At 44.3% G+C, this 21,635-nt stretch overlaps 1 protein-coding gene across 2 annotated transcripts; it reads right to left on the reverse strand.

Moving 5' to 3' along the window:
* Positions 1–1,025: 1,025 nt before the first annotated feature.
* Positions 1,026–20,121, reverse strand: LOC135905834 (zinc finger protein 501-like). Of its 2 annotated transcripts, XM_065436872.2 has the most exons (7): positions 19,775–20,121; positions 17,491–17,561; positions 15,572–15,707; positions 8,048–8,174; positions 5,146–5,270; positions 4,123–4,249; positions 1,026–3,104 (listed from the first exon to the last, which is right to left on the reverse strand). In XM_065436872.2, exons 2-7 carry the CDS (start codon positions 17,506–17,508, stop codon positions 2,480–2,482), a joined length of 1,158 nt encoding a protein of 385 aa, XP_065292944.1. In that variant the 5' UTR covers positions 17,509–17,561; positions 19,775–20,121; the 3' UTR covers positions 1,026–2,479. The 2 variants fall into 2 exon arrangements, with proteins under 2 accessions (XP_065292944.1, XP_070384831.1); XM_070528730.1 differs by lacking the exon at positions 1,026–3,104 and having other exon boundaries at positions 4,122–4,249; positions 5,193–5,270; positions 19,775–20,119.
* Positions 20,122–21,635: the final 1,514 nt, after the last annotated feature.

The raw sequence follows: 21,635 nt of genomic DNA on the forward strand, positions 1-21,635 counted from the left end.
CTTGCGAATTAAATCTGGCGTGAAGCAATTGCTTCCAACCACGCACGAGGAAACACGTTTTCTTCCGAGACATGACCGGGTCGACGTAAATACGGTTCATCTCTTCTGTAATAATCGCGATATTCTCGTTCGGTAGCTGCACGCAGGTTTCGAGCAGAACTTCGGCTCGCTCCTTGCGCACGACTCTCGTGCATGCTTGTAGGAAGACGCTTCGAAACAGCTCCCGCAGTTTTAGGCTGAACGTTCGGTTCTGGAACCAGGTCCAGGCGGTGTCATTCAATGAGATATAGTCATGCCGTAGCTTATCGTCACAGTTTCAATTATTAAACGTAGGGCGTAGGTTTCCAGCCAGCTTTCCAGAACTTGATATGATGATCTACGGAAGATGGGTGGCTCCCTTTGTTTTTGCATAACAATCGTTGTAGGCGACATAGGGTGTTTCAGTGCGACTGCTCACAGGGCCACGGTATTCCTAGTTTTCTTGGGCACACGTCCGTACTATTCCAGTAGTTGTAGTCTGCGGCTAGGTCGCTGACCCATGGCGACGTTTACACAGTTTTCACAGCTTGCATGGTGTATGCGGTAACAAAGAAGCTTGTGTACGAGATGTCGCGTTGTAGTGGCAGTGAAGAACACAAAGAACCGTGTGTCCCGAAATACTCTTTATTGGGCGAACGTGAACCCACAAAACAAGTTGCAATCGGACAGAAAGATAGTTCTGGGCACAAGCATCGATCACCCAACAAGTGATTTACGGCTAACGAACGTCGCATGAATCATCGAAGATTCCAGCGCAATCCTTGGTGCTTGCATGCCTTCCAGAATGCAGGACTGTATCAGCGTCGCGCGTGCAATCTGATTACACAAGGTTAGACTAGAACGTAGAAAAAAATATATAATCGACAAGAAACCTCGAGAATCATCTCATGCATGCAGGCGGGTCATGCACTGAGTGGTAACCGGTGATTGTAAGCCGGTGAAACGCATTCACAAGAAGGAGATATGCAAGTGCGCGTGTCAATATGCCTAAAACCTGCATCTCACATTTCCTGTCATTGCTCGCGCAGATGCGTTTGTCACACCACACTAAAAAAATTCCACAGCTTTAAATACAGAACAGTGGGAGCCATAACAGACGTCTTCCAAGTGGATGAAGGACTGCCCTTGAAAACATGAAGCCACCACAATAAAACAAGTAAAATTTTCGTAGTGCGAGAACACGTAATATAATAAATCTCCAAATTATTTCAATCTAATAGTCTCACTGTCATCAGCTTAGTTTATGGTTTCCAAGAAAGATTTTAGGTAAGAATACAAGAGCCAAGAGAACCAAAACAATCAATGCATTGGACAAATTTTAAACGAAATAAATTTTTGCATGCGTTGGATGCGTCTATACATTGTCGTAAAAGCGGACTCTGGAAGGCAGCAGGGCTGAAGTTCCTTAATGACAGTTTACTTGACAGATTACTTTTCAATGAGAGATGTTCCCTTCTGAACACACTGCAAAATCATTAAGCAGAGGGTTCATTAGAGCTTGCTTACTAGTACATTTCAAAACACTTGCAAAAACATCTAATCGAACGGGGAGTCAAGGATCTTGTGCGGCAGTCTCGACCTTCTGCTTACACAAAACACAAGTTTGCAGCCCATGAGGATTTGTCTTGAAATAAATGTGCTAAACCTGCTTTCGCGAATGACACATGTAGTTGTGCGAGCAGTAAGCGCTGGCCAGGACCTGCAATTTACTTCCACCTTGAAGCACCCCAAATACTCCTGGCGACGACGTTTTGTCTCGTAATTTTGAAAAACCAGATGGCATCGATCACATCATGCATTTTACTAGACAGTTTTAAATGTAAAAAGAAGCCGGCCTTTGCACAGGTACGTTTGGTTAGTTTCTCACTCCTGTGAAAGTGTGTCAGCGTTGTTTCCCAGCAATACTTCACTGTCACGTTGTTATGCAAAAGCCGTGGGTAATTTACTTGCGTGCTAGTGAGAATATTACGGCTGCCCATCCCTATGTGTCACGATGTGCGCAGTCAGTCTAACCTCGTCTCCAAATGAATCTCCGCATAAGTAGCAAGTATTATTCTGGCACAGGTATCCGTCGAGGGTTTCTTTCTCCGTGTAGTGATATGACCCAGACAGTGTTTTATACCCGGGTATGCTTTGGCGGTGATGACTGAGACGTGAGTTGTCTAAAAACGATTCATTACATAATTTGCAAACGAAAGCTCTGTCACTACAAGGGATGTTAAGATGACGCCTGAGTTCTTGTTTCGTTTTAAATGGTGTAGTACATTTGGGGCATACATTGGGCCTCTCGTCCGTGTGAGCGTACTGGTGCCTACAGAGATCCGTCATCCGCACGAGTGATTTACCACATGCTTCGCAAGTGTACGGTTTCTCGCCTGTATGTGTGGGCTTATGGTCATTTAGATGAGAAGACTGGCGGAACACTATTACAGATATAGCATTATTGGGGTTTCTCGCCTGTATGCGTGCGCTTATGTTTATTTAGATGACTAGACTGGGTGAACGCTTTATTACAAATATCGCATTTGTGAGGTTTCTCGCCTGTATGCGTGCGCCTATGTTTATTTAGATTACTAGACTGGGTGAACGCTTTATTACAAATATCGCATTTGTGGGGTTTCTCGCCTGTATGAGTGCGCTTATGTTTAGTTAGATGAGTAGACTGGTTGAACGCTCTATTACAAATATCGCATTTGTGAGGTTTCTCGCCTGTATGCGTGTGCTTATGTTTATTTAGGTGGACAGACTGCCGAAACGATTTTCCACATATTTCGCATTTGTGAGGTTTCTCGCCCGTGTGCGTGCGGCTATGTACAGTCAGATTACGAGCCTGGCCGAATGATTTCCCACACCTTTCGCACTTGTGTTGTTTGCCTGTTGTGTTCCGGCAGTGTTTTACGAACTTCGAATTCTTTACAGACGTTAGTTCAGATGCTTTGAAAATGTGGGCTGCATCGCCCGTGTCTCCGTCGGCATGCCCATGTGAGGCATCCTGTTTGCTCGAAACATTGCCAGAGAAATAGCAGAATTCTTGCCTTTCCCTTCCTCCAGTTCCAGTAGCGTTCCTGCAAGTAGAAGGACAATGAAGCTGAATATGGGCGACTCTAATAACGGGACGACAAAACACATTTTTGGGCATTGAAAGTTCGACAAACTAAATCGCGCGTTTATAGCAAGGCTATTTGCACAACCTGAGCGCGATGTTGCAGCAAAGGTCCAGAAACGCGCCCTGGGAAGTGAGTCGTTTGGCACAGAAACAGACCGTATTACCTGAACTAAAACAGGCTTCCTTTTTATAGGACCCCTCGTACCTTAGGAGGAGTAACATAATTGGAAATGCTTCAACTGCGTACTATACTATTCACGTTATCTATAACAAATACAGGAGGTGGTAGAGGGATTGAATCCTTGGATATATGTCATAACTCAATACATACATAATAAATACATGTCGAGTAATGTGAAATATTTCGATGTTTTAACACAGAATCCATAAAATCTGCCACTGAAGAAGCTTTTTAAAGATCATGTTGTGCAAATATACAGTACAACGCTCATTGCAACGTTTGTCAATCTAACATAAAAACCTGTATTTGTTTCTCTTGATTCCATGTCCATGACATTTTTCTGCGTTAATTTCATGAAGTTTGCGCGCGTGGAGCTTCGGCATTGTAGGGGCGTCATCGTCTCTACCGTTTAGGGCAGAAATGAAAAAAAAATACGGACAGAAAAGGACACATGCACAATTGCCTAGTATATGCTTTCTCTCCAGTATATATATTTTTAAATTACTGCCCTATATGCACTGGACGGACATTGTCTGGTGTATGGCTGCTAATATGCTATTTTTTGTTTACCTATATTTATTCTTGTCATTCTTCCCTTAGATCCTGTGCTAATGGGTCCTGTTCATGCCAGCGCCATATTGTCTGAACTGCAGATGACATTTGGCAATTCAGGGAACAACACTTCCATCTGTCACACAAGTTGGTCAGTGCAAGTAAAATTGAGTCATAGACAACGTTTCGTGTCGTTTCAGTGAGTTGCTCCATCGAAAGGAATTCATACAAAAGCATGGCTCACCAGGCATCGTTTCCAAAAGTGTTCGATCGTTCCTCCATGTGGGCGTAGCTTGTACTGGCGACTGGGCTGCTGCTATAGACCAGATGTGTGAAAGAAGTGCTCCCGGTTTCTGTGTTGTGCGTATGCCCTGAAAGCAGAGGTGCCGATTTGACATAGTGCGACAACGAAGCTGGAGGATTCCGTGATAGCAACGCGCAGGAAGCACTGCGGCCGTCTGAAATAATTTTCTAAATTGAAACAACAAAAGTGGGAACGTACGACGTGATGTTACAAAAAAGACATGCATATGTTTCGGGAGCTGTTGATTGCTGTATTCATTCTTGTCTTTTCTGCCTTGACCGGAGCTTGGTTGACCTTGCAATGGCTGATATTTGTTCACTCGCTTCTTGTCACGCTTTGATAATGGTTGTGCTCTGCGATAAGCGACTCAGCGCCAGACGCCGGTGCTGCATGTCCTACGACAAAAGGTGACATAGAAGTGCATGTACGGAACAATCGCTGCGTACTGGTTTGACCTGAACAGTTAACCGTGAAAAGCGATGAATGGTTCACGAAAGAGAAAATTGCCATTCATTACTATGAAACCTGGACATCTTCGCGAATTTTTTCGGAGATCCTCATATCAGCGCTGAGACAAAGAACATTTACATTAGCAGAGCAAGATCATTAAGGTACGAGAACATTCTTGCTGCCTTGGCTTTCAGAGGGTAAGGGCTGCATATTGGATGAGGCAAAGCATATTAAGCAATAAAATGACTTAACCAAAGCAAGAAAAGCTTAGATCAGCCGAGAACTGAAAGATGTATGAATGACATTTACTCAACCATAATTCAGACAGCGGGGATGCAGTTAACATTGTTGGCACGTTAAAGGTGTCCTGGTGGTCAAAATAAATCCAGAGTCCCCTACTACGATGCGCTTCATAATAAAATAACGGTTTCGACGCCTAGAATACCAGAATTCATTCATTCATACTGTTGAAATGCATTGCGTGCGCTATCAAACGTTAGCTTCCTCAATCACCTTGACGGCAAGGCATGATATACCAGTGACCGAAAACATTCCCGCACCTACCGCAGTCAGTGGATGTGCTATCAGCCAGGTGGTATTGCATGTTCGCTTCGTCAACACGGGTTGTCTCAGGAATTCTGCAACACAAGACAGATATTCACATGAACACTGAGGCAATAGTGGTTGGACAAAGATTGTAGCGGAAGCCAACGTTTCGACTAGGCGACCGAACAGACGAGGAGAAGGTTCTGTGTGGAAACGTTTGCCTCCAAAATCCTTAAGGCGCACAGGCATATTGTACTGAAATAATTTAGCGCGATATATGATATCGGAATGAAAGAGTACCATTATAGACGCTGTCTTTGCGGAAAGGCGAAGCTATTATATCTATAATATATTATTAAAACACAAACGAAAGTAAGGTTAGTAGTATTTAGGCAGTGTATATTCCAAGACACGCTCACGTAATACCTAAATCAACGCTATACCACGTGCCCAATGACACGCATAACACGTAATTTAATGGCCTCTAAAATGCCCGGTCAAAACGATGGCGTGATGAGGAGGGCCGGCGAAGGATACTGTAGGTGCTTGTGCCAGTGTGAACGTTCCCTGATGCTTCCACTCTTTACAAGTGATTTCTACTTCATAGGTCAAGACAGGAAGACATTGCGAACCAAGGCGTCAGATTTTTCTGCTTGCCGTCTCTTGGTCTTCGAAACGTCCTGGCTTTCAAAAAACGATGCCGATCCTAAGTCTCAATATCCCGCATTTCCATGCATGGAATACAAAGGCGCAGCGGAAGTTTTTCTTCTACATAGTGCACTAAAAACCGATGCTGCACCTGTATTTGCAAGGAATAGAGAATGTTATGTCCTAAGCGCCGACCACGATTTGTATCTCGCTACAATAGTCGATTTAAACTTACGCCTACGGGAACACTGGCCGACGCATTCGCTTTTAAGGCTATATATATTCTGTGAATGTGTGCCGCAAGGTATAGACTGTATGATTTATGTCGGAAAGTCATGTCAAGGCCGCCGCTTTTGTTCAAAGTGCACGGGAACCCTCTTTGCATAAGGTAAGGGAACTGCCTCAGTGTGTACCGAGTGACATTAGCAGCACGGAAGCCAAATAATATTCCGTGGCATGCAGCAAATAACGAAGGATCTATCATTGGCCATTCATCACTCACCTGAAACTTGAGAGGCTATTCGGCAGAAGATCTCACACGCTTGCGAACCCACACAGTTACGCTGGCTATTTAACGATTGTTAATGACAAACTAATCTACACCCATCTTGCCATCTCGGAAACTGAAGCCTCGTTTGTCAACACGTCTCAACCCACCTGCCAAGGCTTGTTCTGCCGCTCTTCGGCGAGCTTATTCTTTATTGCAACAACAAGTATATGGACATCCCAGACGCAGTTATGCCGTCGGCGTCACCATCGCCGTGACTTTCTGTATAAATTCCAAGGGCGATACTATGGTATGCGCTCCCACAACGCTGTGTGTGCGATTGTAAGCGCGCGTTTATTTAAATGGTCACGCACATCTTTGACATCAGACCAATGGCTTTAATGCGCGAATAATGGACGCGCAAGCCTTTGAGGAACTTATGAATGGGGCATACATGTGCAATTATAAAATATTACGCGTATGTGAAGCGAACTGCCAATTCAGCGCAGCATGACTAAGCGAATCTGTGAAACAATCGCGAACGCGCGCGCGAACGCGAAAAGCAGAGGGGAGAGCAAGTGTGCTTGGTCAGCATTTCCCGCTTCATGTTTTCATGTCTTCATTTTTGTGGGGAAATCTTACACTGATAATTGCATAACGCGACGTTTTGGTGTGAAGTTCTTGAACACAGGCGAAATCGAGACGAGCATATTGATGTAGCTGTTACCATTTATTTCTTACCTTCTCTGTGGAAAGAATGAAGGAATGGCGAATTCTGGGCAAACTGTGTGGACTGGACTGGTCAGGGTGCTTGCACTTTACACAAGCACTGCAACTTGTCGTATTACAGGTACAAGACTCGCTTGCTCAGTAGTCCTAGTAGTTGACATATCATAGCTACGTATCAATCAGGGTGAGAACTTCCCCCAAAAATTCATGTTCTCTTACTGAGATATGTGCGGCTAAGCAACTTATTCAATAGCCGTTACCTAATAACTTTCCTCTTATGGCCTTGGAAGCGTTTGATGAAGGGAGTGACATTAAAATTAAAAAAAAGCTGAATTCTGGGGGTTTTATGCACCAAAACTACGATCTCATTATGTTGCAGGCTGTATTGTGAGAGCACGGAATAATTTCGACCGCTTTGCTTATTACCAGCGCACTTAAGCTACATTGCCTCGGTACACTTACACATCTTCTGTGTAATCGTAAGCGCTTTCTTTTAGATGAACATCTCGCTCCTTACTATGTTCATCTCATCTCATTATGAGGCAAGCCTTAGTGTGGAAGTATGGAATACTTTCGGCCACTTTTCTTACTGCATGCGTATCCACCGTACACGGCCTCGGTAAACATAGATATGCTCTGTTTCATTTTGACATCTATCTCTTAGATGAACATCCTCCTCCCCAATATGTCCATATGTTTCACAGGGGGAGTGAGTCCCCAAGGTAACCATCCTGAACGCGTGCTTTCAGGTCTAAAAGGAGTAACAAGCTGCCTGTTTTTTTTTTCCTCTGTCCGTGTCCAGTCGCGCTCTTACAACTATTACGTATGTCATGTCAAGCTCCGCATGCCGAACACTCACAACTGCTGATGCAGCGCCGGTTTCGGGCAACAGAGCTGGCCCTTACCGGGAGAAATTAGCGAGTACAGTCATGATTTTTCCCCGGGTAGCCATCCCTCTTGTCACTGAGTCTCTTTGGAATTAAAATTTTCTAGATGTGGGCTCACCTGGCGCCGCCTTCTGTAATGGCAGGTGCTTGCTCCATGCCTGTGCGGCTTGTGCTGGGCATTGCGTGATCAATGCTGGTGCTGAACCCCAGGTGCAGGTAACTCGTGTTACCATTGTCAGTCACACCTGTACGGTACAAAAGTACAGCAAAGGTCTTCAGTCCCCGCTTTGCAAGGGCAATTCATAGGAAATGAATGCTTCAATATTATCGACGGTGCGAGGCAAGGAGTTTTAGCTGTGGGCGAACCCTACTGCAGGGATACCGGAGTCTATGCTTTTTCCATATATGACTATGTCTTGAATCGACGCCAGAACTTCGTGCTCAGCGATGGGGATACCGAGGACGAGCTTAATTCTTCTCAAGATTATTACGCTCTATGTTATATCGCGGACACAATAGGAGAGTGTTCGAAGGAAAATAGGACATGTCGATTTCTTGTGCGTGCAACCCTTGACCCACCATAATTGCTGTATTATCTAGATATAGGCGCATTAGATACATGGTGGAGTTCTTTCCTTTAGCTAAACTATTACGAGCACTACACCTAACGCGTTACAGAGGAGGATAAAGCAGAATTGAGAGGGCAGATTTCTACCGAGGAATTATAATTTTTTAAGCCTGATCAGAGATTCTTGACCTCCTATGACACATACATGTTTCACGACGTACTCGCCTTTCAGAAACTGGGTATCCGAACCCCATTTGGCCACGCCTGCGGCTGAAGTTCCTAAGCGCAGGCGGTAAGCAATGCAAATATTTATCAGCTCATTAAGAAATTGAAAACGGTTGTCCTCGCGAATGGCCTTGTGTATGCCACCAACAGACTATCAACGGAACATCAACAACGATTGGTCAATGAGATCATCTAAGACACGTGTTGCAGACAGAAGATTAGTTGGAAAGTAATATGAAAGTCTTAATTCACGGGGCAACGTCATTAAATGATGCAACGGTAAGCGTGAAATTGCTTTAAAAGTGTGGGATGTGCCGATAGCGCTGCAAGGATTGTAGCTAGTAGCGCGTGTTCCCGAAGTGCGCAGAAACTGCATGACATTCAAAAAAAGGAAAACCGGAGAGATTAGAATACGTGAATACGGCATCACCCTTGTCAGGATGCGAGGAAGCTCTCTACAAAACAATGAAGGGCACGCCGTATTGCTGAATACACGTTTATATACAATCTGATTTAAAGAAAGCCGGCTAAGAATGATAATCACATTATTACACCCACTGCCATAGTGTCAACGCCTTCGTAGGTCACAAAAGCATTAAACGCCAATTCCCAACCAGATCACGAAAGATACGAGTTGCAATAGCTTTGACATCCAATGAACTACAGTGCGATTGATTAGGCGTAATTTATGGAGTTCATTTTTAAATTCCAGCATACTCACTTTTGCTAGTCACGTTATTAAACTCTCAACGCGTATCAGTCAGTGTTATGAAATAGGTTGCACAGATACTGGCAGAACGGAATATGCTTGATATATCTATAGAATGATAATCAGCTTACAGAATAGACCATTCAGTTTGGAAGGCCGTTGTATCAGCAAGATGTAGACTTTCTTGTTAACACAGCGGTATAATTTTCAAGTGGTGCCACACTTATTCGAAATCATTGTGTACTGTGATTCTTAATCTATCAATGAGATTGAAGCTCGTTAAAGTTTCAAAAGCATATGGTGGGGATACCTGTTAATGATTTATGCTCACAGAGCGAAATACCTTGCAAATAATTTTGTCTTACTGAGTTACGGTTTCATTATTTTGGGATGTTTACGTTGCATTTGTTGCTTTCTTTATGGGTATAAAATAAGGGTTTCAGTACAAAATGATTTGGGCTGCCCCAAATTGTAAACTGGGACTTGTATACAGTGGGATATGTCGGCTGCTGATTACATGCTACACGTGAACAATTGTCACGCTGTGCCGAAAATGTTACAGCACCGTTACAACCCTCCGCTATAGTAGACACCTTAAACGCCACCCTAAATTCAAATCACACGCTGCGATGGTATCAAAACATTTTCTCTTCTAAGTTTCATCGGTTCAAAGAAAAAGGTACCTAAACGTAGCGCGATGGAGCCACTGAGATTATCCTTGCTAAACAAAATTGCAGACCATTGGCACGCACCACTGGTTCCAGTTGCCAGTGAATTGATCACGGCATCGAACCTAGTCTCGCTTTCTGACCTGACCATCTAGGCGTGTGCATTCGCAATTCAGTCATATAAGCACAAATTCGTTCGAAATCTTGAACTGCACGATGTCATATCAATTTGCATGTGTTCCCATCAGCGCAGACAGAGAGAGAGAGGAAGGACAGGAAAGGCAGGGAGGTCAACCAGACGAGGAGCCGGTTTGCTAACTTACACTGGGGCTGTGGGAAAGGGGACACACATTTCTTTCTAAGCACATTGATGAAGTCGCTCATGCGGAAACAATGTTGGCGGTGCTGGTAACTTGTCTCTTTATACGCCATAAGTACACTTCTGACCCGCAACATGTTGGAGCTATCTTCCTTGTTTGTTGTAAAGGCGAGTGACCTAGGCCTACGTACCGTCGACGTTGTAAGTACCGTCGGTTATTGGCCTTTGCTGAGTGTTCCACTGGTAACGCCAGGCATTGCCAGAAATGTTGCAAATAATAAACATGTTGGTGTTAGATAGAGCTGTGGCGAAAAATTGAAATTACATGTTGTTAAAACAAAGTTCAAGAAAGGCGAAGTACTGTTTAGTAAACGGGCTACTTGAAATGTTTCGTACTCACTAAAGGCACACTGCGCTGGCTGGCATAGAACGCACCGCACACTCGAGGTAATATCTGGTGCAGGGCACTAATCCACCGTAGTCGAAACGTCCCCTACCTTCACTTGAACGAAAATCGTCAGCTTAATAGTGAAATTACAACGGGTATCATGCCTCCAGGTGTAGTTCCCTACATAACATGCGTGCTCCGCTTACCACAGTGGCAGAATCCTAACAATTCCTGAATAAAATGCTCCATGGAACATTTGTTATGCAATAATAATAAACAGGTTGGGGGATAAAGGAGACACTGTGCGGATGGTTTCTGCAAGGCTGATGCAAAGCAGCGCTCATGTTAGAAAAATTTCCCTTTGTACCCTCATGTTGTCGTTCGGCATCGCCATGGAGAATGTAGTATTTTCGCGCTAATTACATTCATGACTGGTGTTTCCCGGAGCTGTGAGAAATATATTGCATTTTTGGTAGTATTTGAAGTTATAGGCTTAAGTTCCTTGCTCCTAATACAAAACAGATTGTGTCTCATAGCCAAATGTCAATTTGAACACTTCAGAATGTGAGGATGGAATCGAATGAATTGCGCCTCAACGAAGATGGAGTTCATAAATATTTCTTTGCAAACTGTGCTAAGTTTGCTTCTGCTATGCCAGTCGCAGCTGCTTATCTGATAATTGAATTAAGGATCAAGTTTATTGTGAGAACAGCATGAAAAAACATGACAGTCACATTAGCATACGCCATAGATGGTGGAAGTTAATGTCTGAGCGCTCAAGAGAGAGCCATCGAATTAGTCGATAGTTTCGTCCGAATGCGTTCTTGCTTCTTATTACTTCTTTTTCCCAATAAAGGTTGTGGGTTCGAGCGCCCTAATTAGGCTACCTTAATTAACTGGGCCTTAGTCATATCCGCCATAATTAACATCAAATGTCGTGGATTCGACTCCTGATGATGATGATATGTGGTGTTTAATGGCGCAAGGGCCAGGTTTGGCCAAAGAGCGCCGATTCGACTCCTATCCAAGATCCTGAGTTCAAGTGCCTTAAGTGACTCTGGAATATTTGACTGTCTTTTTTGGCATGGTTAGTGGCGTCGAATCAGCATAGTTACTTGCTTAGTAACTCAGGGGACCAACTGCAATGGATGCTCACTGACCTGGAGAGGCAAAGCAGAAGGGTGGGTCTAAAAATTAATCTGCAGAAAACTAAAGTAATGTTTAATAGTCTCGGAAGAGAACAGCAGTTTACGATAGGTAGCGAGGCACTGGAAGTGGTAACGGAATACACCTACTTAGGGCAGGTAGTGACCGCGGATCTGGATCATGAGACAAATGATCAGAAGAATAAAATGGGCTCCGGTGCGTTTGGCAGATAATTTCAGATCATGAACAGTAGGTTGCCATTATCCCTCAAGAGAAAAGTGTAAAACAGCCGTGTCTTACCAGTACTCACGAACGGGGCAGAAACCTGGAGGCTTACGGAACGGGTTCTACTCAAATTGAGGACGACGCAACGCGCTATGGAAAGAAGAAAGATGGGTGTAACGTTAAGGGATAAGAAAAGAGCAGATTGGGTGAGAAAACAAACGCGAGTTAATGACATCTTAGTTGAAATCAAGAAAAAGAAATGGGCATGGGCAGGACATGTAATGAGGAGGGAAGATAACCGATGCTCATTAAGGTTTACAAACTGGATTCCAAGGGAAAGGAAGCGTAGCAGGGGGCAGCAGGAAGTTAGGTTGGCGGATGAGATTAGGAAGTTTGCAGGCACAACATGGCCACAATTAGAACTTGACTGGGGTAGTTGAAGAAATCTGAGAGAGGCCTTTGCCCTGCAGTGGGCGTAACCAGGATGATGATGATGAAGAGTGGCGTCGATGTGGCAGCGATGTGAAAGACGACGACGACGAACAAGCCAACAGTGATACGAGCACTCTAATTTTCTGTGCAATCACAGCGCGCCTTGAAACAGAGATCTAAGGCTTTCCGCCTTAAAGATGTCCGATGACGGATACACTGTACATCATGAGCGCAGCTGAAACGCTACGTCCTACTGCAATTGTTCTCAAATGGCAAAGGGCAGCATATGGTTACTTTTTGTTTGCTTTTTAAAAAAATATTCGGAGCCCTGTAATATAGATTTCAGTGTTAAAGGAACCTTTAAAACAACACTAGAAGTGGTTTCATTGGCCGAACTACTCGGAGCGGGAAGAGGGCCAGCTTGCCCAGCACTTTGTTTGCTCTTCAAAATACATTGGTCGCCCTTAGGCAACAGGCAATACGATAAGCAATCGTCCTAAACCAAACTGTTGCTTTTGCCTCACCGGCCTTATGTTTAAGTTACCGGACTTTAATGTATCTGTTATATTTGTATGAAGTTGGTTAACACTGACGCACATGCGTACGATTTATCGCTCCCGCACAGCACACGAAACAACTGACATGTGCATAATCTATTTCAGCATACACCGCGTGTGCTAATAGGTTGAATACAAGTGCGTTCATGTTGAAACGCCCAGTGGATGAAATATGCCGACAATGAAATTTTCTGCTTCTTCAATCTCAGTCTTCAAATCTACATTTCAACACTGATTGTAATCTGCTTTACTGCAACATAGATTACCTCTATTGTTTTATTTCTTTTGCTTCGGTGGCACCTGCTTGTTTTTCCTAATTAAAATAATGAACATTTCAAGCTATACCTTCTGCTTTCTATATTTTATAAATTTGTATATGAACAGTAGGAACAGTTGGGCGAGTTTATGTGCTAACATAATTGTAAATCTGACCTTGAGAGGCAGCGCGCCATCCCGTTGTTTCTATTCTCTGTGTGCGCCACTGCCGCTGTTTTAAATTTGGATTGCGCAGTCGCATTTATTCTGTTACTTTTGTTGTGGTGACTCAGCCAAATATGTGCCACGATTCGAACAACGTGATGTTACGTTGCAAGTTTTCGTTAACTCTACTGGCTTAGGTGGTATCTACATTGCATTATGTGCTTAATAAGTAAAAGGAGGTAAATAAACGACATAATGTAAATCGATAAAATTAAGTAAAAATTTATCATTTTGTGAAGAAAAAAGAAATTTTTACTCAGGAAATACATAAATTAACATTTAGGCAGAATTCTTCGCACGATCAATGTCGACCTTAATTCGACCAAAAGCATTGGTTAGTTGTCGGGGTAGAACAACAAATAAAAACCTAAAATCCTTATCTAACAAAAAATTGCACCGACAATTATGATACTGCCGAATGCCTAATTTGAGCGCAGCTGCATACGTGTTTTCATTTCGCGATATATTGGCTGGCGCGGACATATTCTAGCGCGGCGCGTTGCAAACGGAGCCAAATGTGGCGCGACTACCTCGCGAAACGGGAGATCGCGAGAGGCAGCGCGTGGGTGACGCGCGGGTGCCATTCACAGCAGCCGCCGCAGTCATCACTTCAGTGTCGTAATCCCATTGCCGTCAAGCCGTGACACCACCCTCATTGATGCGTCGACGTCATTTGTTGTTCGTTATTCTGCGGCAGTTGTGCTGTCGCAATTGTGTCGGGATTATGCCGTCGATGTCATGCCATAGCTGTCATTGCGTCGTTGTCACACAGACGCTATCATGAATTTGATGTCATACGGTATAGTCATCATGCCACCTGTGCGGTGCCGTCGTCGTCATTATCGCTTTTTTATGGGATTGCTTTACCGTGGTCGTCACGTAGTCTTTGTCATACCTCCATCATGGCTTCAGAATGCGCCTGTAATTGTCGTTATGGCGTCGCCATCGTACGACTTTACCATTACATCAATATCATTCCTTAAAATTACAATTAAGTTATGAGGTTTTACGTGCCAAAACCCCGACCTGTTTATGAGGCACGCCACAGTGGGGGCCTCCTGAAATTTTGACCACCTGGAGTTCTTTAACGTGCACCTAAATCTGACTACACGGATATTTTCGCATTTCGCCCCATCGAAATGCGGCCACCGTGGCCCAGATTCGATCCGGCTACCTAGTAATATCATTCATTCTTATTTCATTATCATTGCGTTAGCGTCATACCGTCATCATGCGTCCGGGCTCATAGGTCACTTTCGTAAGTGAAAGTCATAGCAAAGCGGTACAATATTTGAGCATGTGGCATACAGTCGAATCATCGAAAGTCTAAGATTTGTCGCTGCACTCTGAAATGAACGTCACTTAAGCAATATGGGCCGTCACTGCCTTGCTCGATTGCTTTAGGCACCCGCCGTGGTTGCTCAGTGGCTATGGTGTTAGGCTGCTGACCACGAGGTCGCGGGATCGAATCCCGTCCATGGCAACCGCATTTAGATGGGGCGAAAGGCAAAAACACCCGTGTACTTAGATTTAGGGGCACGTTAAAGAGCCCCTGGTAAAAGAACCCCTGGTCCTCCACTACGGCGTGTTTCACAATCAGAAAGTGGTTTTGGCACGTAGAACCCCATAATTTAATTTCGTCTTTAGACGGACGCCTTTCTCTTTAGTAACTTTGCAAACGAATATGGTTTAGTACGTACGCATTTCACAAACTTGCAAGAGTTCTGAGCATGACAGGCATGTTAGCACCACCTACACCATAACCCGTGTTTGTAACAACGGTTGTTATTGTGCGCATTTCACGCATCAGAGATCTCCTCCATAGAAAAAAGTTAGACAATGGAGGCACAGTTGCACCACGGGCAGCATTACGCACTGTCTGTGATTTGCTTTATGCAAAAAATTTTTTCCACACGTGGGCTCACCTAGCAATGTTTCCCGGAATGACCGATGCTTCCCCCATGCCTGCGCGGCTTGTACTGGTCTGTGCATGTTCAACGCTGCTCCTGAACTCCGCAGGTTGGGCACTGGCGATTCCGCTTTCAGTGAGATGTGTATGGCCTGATAGAATAACAGAGGTGTTAGCTCGTCACTGTGCAAGGGTCATTCAGCGAGCGTCAACAGTGCGTGCTGAAAAAAAATAACAACAACGATTAGTTGAAGCTTAGTGACAGGATAACCTGACTTCAGGACTTCCGTGTGTGGTGCTATTTCTGGCAATGTGCCTTCAATACATATGACGAAACAGACGTGCTTGGCGGAAATTATGCAACGTTGGATTTCTTCAAAAGTACGTGCTGTATTTATTACACTAGAATAGAACACGATAGTGTTCCACGCTAGGACAACAGTACGCATTTTTAACGCGATAGCTCTACGGGCATCGTGTCGCAGAAAATCCGGTGTCTGCGTCCGGCACCGGCGCTGACCGTCTTGTGAGCAAAACATCATTCCGAATCAGGCATACCGAACCACGCAGGCCTTTCGTGTAGCGCAAAGGCGTTACTGAACTTAGCGAATTTAAGTAAAATGCGTCGGAAACACCGTAAATTGCGAGTTACACACAACCTACAGACATGATAGCGTAAGATTGTAATTTGAATACACGAGAAAATATTTTTTTAAGCGGACACTCAAACACAAACCCATTTCCCAGCGTTTCTACCACTTATGGAGCGGCGTCCAGATGGCGCTGGCCTCCGACCATAAGCGGCCCACGCAAGAAGCCGCGTTTCTACCAGAAAGCTCGCTTTCGTGCATAGCGTATGCGGCCAGCGTTTCCCGGTAAACATTACTGTTACATAAGATGCAGTTACCGGGAAGCGCGAGAAGCAGCCAGGGATCTTGGAATGGTATCGCGTTCCACTCTTGAAGGCAAAGCTAAAGCGTCCTGCACATATTTTTGTGTGTCTAATCGGAGTTAAATCTTGGCTCTACATTTCCAGCAATAGGCATATTTCAGGTTTTACTAAGGTGGCGATGGGAAATATGCAAAATTCCATAAGCAAGCTTTTGCACTAACCTAACTTGCCTTAACCATAAAGGCCGCGTTCTCGTTATAGTAAAGTTCCATAGTAGCGCAGAAAACTAAAGTTTAGCTTGGGAGATTGTCTAAATACGTTAGAAATACGCCGTAACCATTGCACTAAATTTGCTGAGGTCTGTTTCACTTAAAGGAAAAACTTCAAATGTAGTGACTTGAGCAAACGAAGTTTTGTTTTGGCGGTGAATGTTTTTATAAATATCTTTCAATGTTGAATTTCTAAAAGGTGAGCAATATCAAGCTTTCAGATGTAATCGAGCGATAAAAGGATGAGACAGTTTTGGAAACAGCATCTAATAATATACCTAAAATTTTCGAAATGATATATGCAGTGCTCTGCAATATATTACAATGTTGTGGGTAGGACTTGCAAAGCGCTCGCAAACATTCAAAAGTCCTGTAACTTAGTATTTATGAATCAATTTCGGCCGCCTTAGGTGCTCTAGCACATACAGTTTTACAGAGCTGTGATATCATTTTTCTTTTTTGTTGGGGGGGGGGGGGAGCGGGGCAGAGCTAGAAATTTGTAAACTATGTCCTTATCATTCGTGTTGTCCAAGTATGGCTTTCACGCTGTATGGCTTTAAGGCACCAATTTTCCCAATCTGCTATCCTGTTAATTCGCATTAGGGCTGTTCTTACGGTAACTGACACGGTAACCGACACGGTGACGCGCGTAAAGTCTGTCCTTTTGTGCAGTAAATGCACAGCTGTAGTGGCCTATGTCAATTTTCTTGACTTTGAGGGTGGTCAAGGGTCTTCGCAAGTGGTATTGATAGTCGAAGGCCGTGCCGAACACACCAGTGACGTCCGTGGCATCGTTGTGGCTGTTCATCGCGTTCCACAGGTCTTCGAAGGAGTCATCGCAAATCCTAGAATTGTACATATGTATTATAATCGGAATCTTTGTACAGATAAGGAAGGAAACATTCGCAGAAAGTTTGGTGAAAGCACAATTTGGAACAAAGCAACTGCTATTTTGTTAACGAATGTGATACATGTAAAGTTTAATTTATCCCTATGCTCACTTCTGGCTCGAACAAGGGGAACCTTGTGCAATACATGGAGTGGGGAGCCCGATCATCGATCGTAGAGGATACGCCTCTGACTTGCATGAACATGCAAATCGAGTTTAGTTTAGATTACTTTAGAACTTATGTTTATGTTCACTTACAACGGTTCTGATTAGTGCTTTGTAGTTGGCTATACGTGTTCGGTTTTCAAGTTGTCGTGGTGCCAATAACTCATGGAGGAGGATCGCAATGATAATTTTGGAATATGCTATCTGGAATATTTTTGTCTAATGGTTCTATGAAATAGGGTGAGGCTCAAAAAAAGAGGGTGCATGAACTCCTTGCATGCTTTGATTCAAAGCAGGGTTGCAATAAAAAGAGATGCTCGTTGCGCGGCCACTTGGATTCGCAATCGCCGCGGTGGTATTAGGATGTTCAAAGCAATTCCAATACGAATCGTGGATCCGCGCCATGAGCAATCAATCTTTAAAATAATTAAAATTAGGAGCAACATGGCTCCCACAGAATAACAGTGAACCGACAGTTGCCTCTTAGGGAACACTCATTTTGAGCGCTTGAAAAGAGAAGGACGCAGTCATTTGACATTTATCATATGTGAGAAAAATGTGAGGCTTAAAGCGCGTGAAAAGGCAAGGTTGAAAGGAAGACGTGACATGTGTGTGTCACGTGTTCCTTGCGTTTTTGTCTTTCCACGCGCTATGAGGCTCACGATATTGTACCAACAAGCCCATATGACTCACTGCATTACGACAAAAATGCGTTCTTTTGAGTTTCCTTCACAGCTGCCTCTCGGAAAAATTAGGTTGAGCTGCGGGGCATGAACAAGCCACAACGGCAGACATAAGCCTCAGAAAAAAGAAACGCAAATGAAGGGGCGGGCTTCTGTAGTTGTATACCGCAAATCACTCTTACTGGCGACTTCTTTACTGCAGCAGTAAAAAAAAAGTTGTCGAAGCTTACTCTGTAAAACCTCACATAGAACTTAAATATACTTATAAGTTTCCCTTCAGCTATAAAAGGAAGAGACATCATCGAGCTGACAGCCGCGCGATGTGTAGCACGAATGAACGGTGCGAAAGAGTTCTTACGTTATGCGTTAAAGAAACTCTCGTAAAGGGGGCGAATCAGTCGTCCGAGACAGCCACCCCGTACGCGATGGCATTTCAGGAATCGCCCGCCCTACTACAGATGAGTAGTTTCTTTGCTCGTTTTGTATGCGTTTCTCTCTATAGTGCCGGAATGGCGGAATGTGGTCGCGCGCTGGCCATGCCCATACGCTAGTTTGTTTACGCTCCCACGCTGGCTGCCAGGGCGGGAAGTCACGTGAAGCAGTGGGCACTGACGGGCCATGTTGTGATCGCTGTGTCGAAAGGTACGTCGTGTGTACGTGAATCCCAGAATCTAAAGGTACGTCAGACGTACCTGATTTACTTCGGTTTTGGTAGCTCCGCGGCTCCCGCCTACCAATGTTTTGCGCATGTTTTTGTGACGGACGTTTATTTAGCTCAAAGGGGACCATTGGAAAAATATGCCTTTAAAATTTCATAGTTCGCAGCATTCGAAAAGCCTTACATGAACGAAATTTTGCTTCACTGCGTGGGTTTCTTTAGCTGGCACGTAGACCAGTGTGTGCTTTTTGCATTTCACCATCAGCGTTGATAGGCCGTGGCTCCAGGAATAACAGGGGTGACCTCGAACTCGGCAGCACAATGCCTTAGCCACTGGGCTACCGGAACAGGTATGCGACGCGGTGACCAAACACGAGCGACAAACATGTTCTTCGATAGAAGCACTTGCTGCCCGCAGTGACATTCCTTTGGACCTTAACGACAAGCAGCCGCATCTGTGCTTACCTTGACGATATTTTGGCATCAGCCGCGCATCGACGTGCGAAAAAAGTTAAACATTTCGCCCACGTACGCAGGCTGAAGTTGTCAGTCAAAGGCCTGCCTTGAAGTAAGAACAAATCTATAGCTATCAACGCCTGCGTTCCGGGTCATTCCCTACGGGAACAATATTCGTCGAGACTTTTTACCAGCGGCAAGACTCACGTAGTGCTACAGTCTGAAGTGCCCGAAGCGCCTTCGAAGAATTCCTGGCTTGTGCTCGGCATTGCTTCGTCGTCGAAGTTAAACGCAGGAGGCGTGTGTCCACTGTTACTTTCTTCAGCCATGGCTGTTTGGGCGCCTCTGGAGCACTAGCGTCTGTTTCGTGACAGAAGCACGTATGATTGCCGCCCATGCGCAGTCAATGCCGATGGGTAAAGGGAAAAAATGAAACGTTTGGCTCTTTGGAAATTAGAAGACAGCCGTAGGGCTCATCTGAAAAAAAAAAAAAGAGCGGATAGAGTACGTCACTACCTCGACGCTAAAATGCTCATATTTTAACGGTAGAAGAGGCGTTCTAATAACCCGCGCTGTCTTGCCGCAACACGATCAAAACCGTGTAGCCCCCTCTCCCAGTTAAAAACCATTGACATGAAATGTCTTCTTTTTTAAGCCGAAAGTCTAAGATGGCTCGTGGGTCGAAAATTTGTCCGTAGGGCGTTATGGCATCAAAATTCAAGTGCATGCGCCAGTATTTCTTTATCAATAAAAAAAAAGAGTTCGATCACCTTTCTTCGCGTTGAACGGACACCCTTCTAATTAAGCAGTGTAGCCTCAAGAGTCTCTGCGTGTGGTTTCCACGGTTTTGTAAATGCCTGGCGAGCAATGTACACGTGTCTTATGAGGTTTTGAGGAGTATCAGTACGTCTGCGTCAACTGGACATATATCTGTCGTATAAGGTTAGCTCTGTCTGTCTGATTTGCCTTTCCGTGTCCGTCTCATTCTGTGCTACGAGAATATATAAAGGTCCCTGTAGCTAGCTTCGTTGAATTAAGCGCTAAAAACATCATTCAGGGAACTTGCGTGTGTTTCCCAATGGTCTTCATAGACTTGCCACGGCCGTTCTAGCGGGCCTTTAACCATGCAGAAAGAGTGGCGATGCTTAGGTGACCGAAAACGAGCAACAGCGAAAAGCGAGTTAACATAAAGCAATGATGATGGATATTGTTTCTTGGCGCAAGGGCCAGAAATGGCCAAAGAGCGCCATGACATTTGATTATGAATGGCAATGAGTATCGTTGAATATGGCGCGAAACGACTGGCTGTATATTGGCCTAAAATATTCGCTATAAATAGTGTAAAATCTGTATCTATTAAAATAATGCCAATGAAAAGTGAGTTCTATGGTTGTAAAAGTACGTTGTGAATGAGTAGATACTAAAACGTGTTAATTTATAGCAGCACTAGTGCCTCTGCGGAGCCCTTCAGCGCAAGGGCTGCGAGGCATGTGCTTTGTGAGTGATTCCATTGCAGCTACAGCCTCTAGGCAGAGGCTGTGCTACAAGTAGCCTGGCCAAATAATGTCTATTGTATTAGTTTCTTCTAAGAAGTTCAGTACTAATTTAAAATTAAATAGAGGGTCATTGCCTAAAAAGAAGACTGGGTGTAAAGGTACATTATGACGGTATAAGAATGGGAAGAACTTTTTTCTCTCCCTTTCTAATAATGGGCACTGAACGAGAACATGAAAGACTGTAAGTCTACTGCCACACCTAGTGCATGTTGGAGGGTTAGTTCCAGTTAGAATGTACGAGTGAGTGCTATAGGTATGTCCAATTCTTAATCTACAGAGCAGTACTTCCTGATGTCTTGTTGTTTTCTCAGAAATCCAGTTCCCTATCTTTGGTTTGAATAAATGCCGTTTGTTGGATACCTGAGTGTCCCATTGCCTTTGCCAATATTTCCGTAGTTTATATTGTAAAATAGGCTTAAGGTCTGTGTAGGGTACAGGTATATTGAAGTTTGCGTCACAAAAAGCTACAGATGTAGCCCTTTCGTCAGCAGCTACGTTGCCCTCTATGCCTC

This window comes from Dermacentor albipictus, unplaced genomic scaffold (assembly GCF_038994185.2).
Source record: "Dermacentor albipictus isolate Rhodes 1998 colony unplaced genomic scaffold, USDA_Dalb.pri_finalv2 scaffold_14, whole genome shotgun sequence".
NCBI lineage: Eukaryota > Metazoa > Arthropoda > Arachnida > Ixodida > Ixodidae > Dermacentor > Dermacentor albipictus.

Excerpts from the sequence above, each read along its gene's own strand:
- LOC135905834 (XM_065436872.2), bottom strand. Across the intron at positions 5,271-8,047 it reads ATTACAGAAGGCGGCGCCAG|AATTCCTGAGACAACCCGTG; the intron begins GTGAGCCCACAT and ends CTTGTGTTGCAG. Across the intron at positions 4,250-5,145 it reads TATCATGCCTTGCCGTCAAG|GGCATACGCACAACACAGAA; the intron begins GTGATTGAGGAA and ends CTCTGCTTTCAG.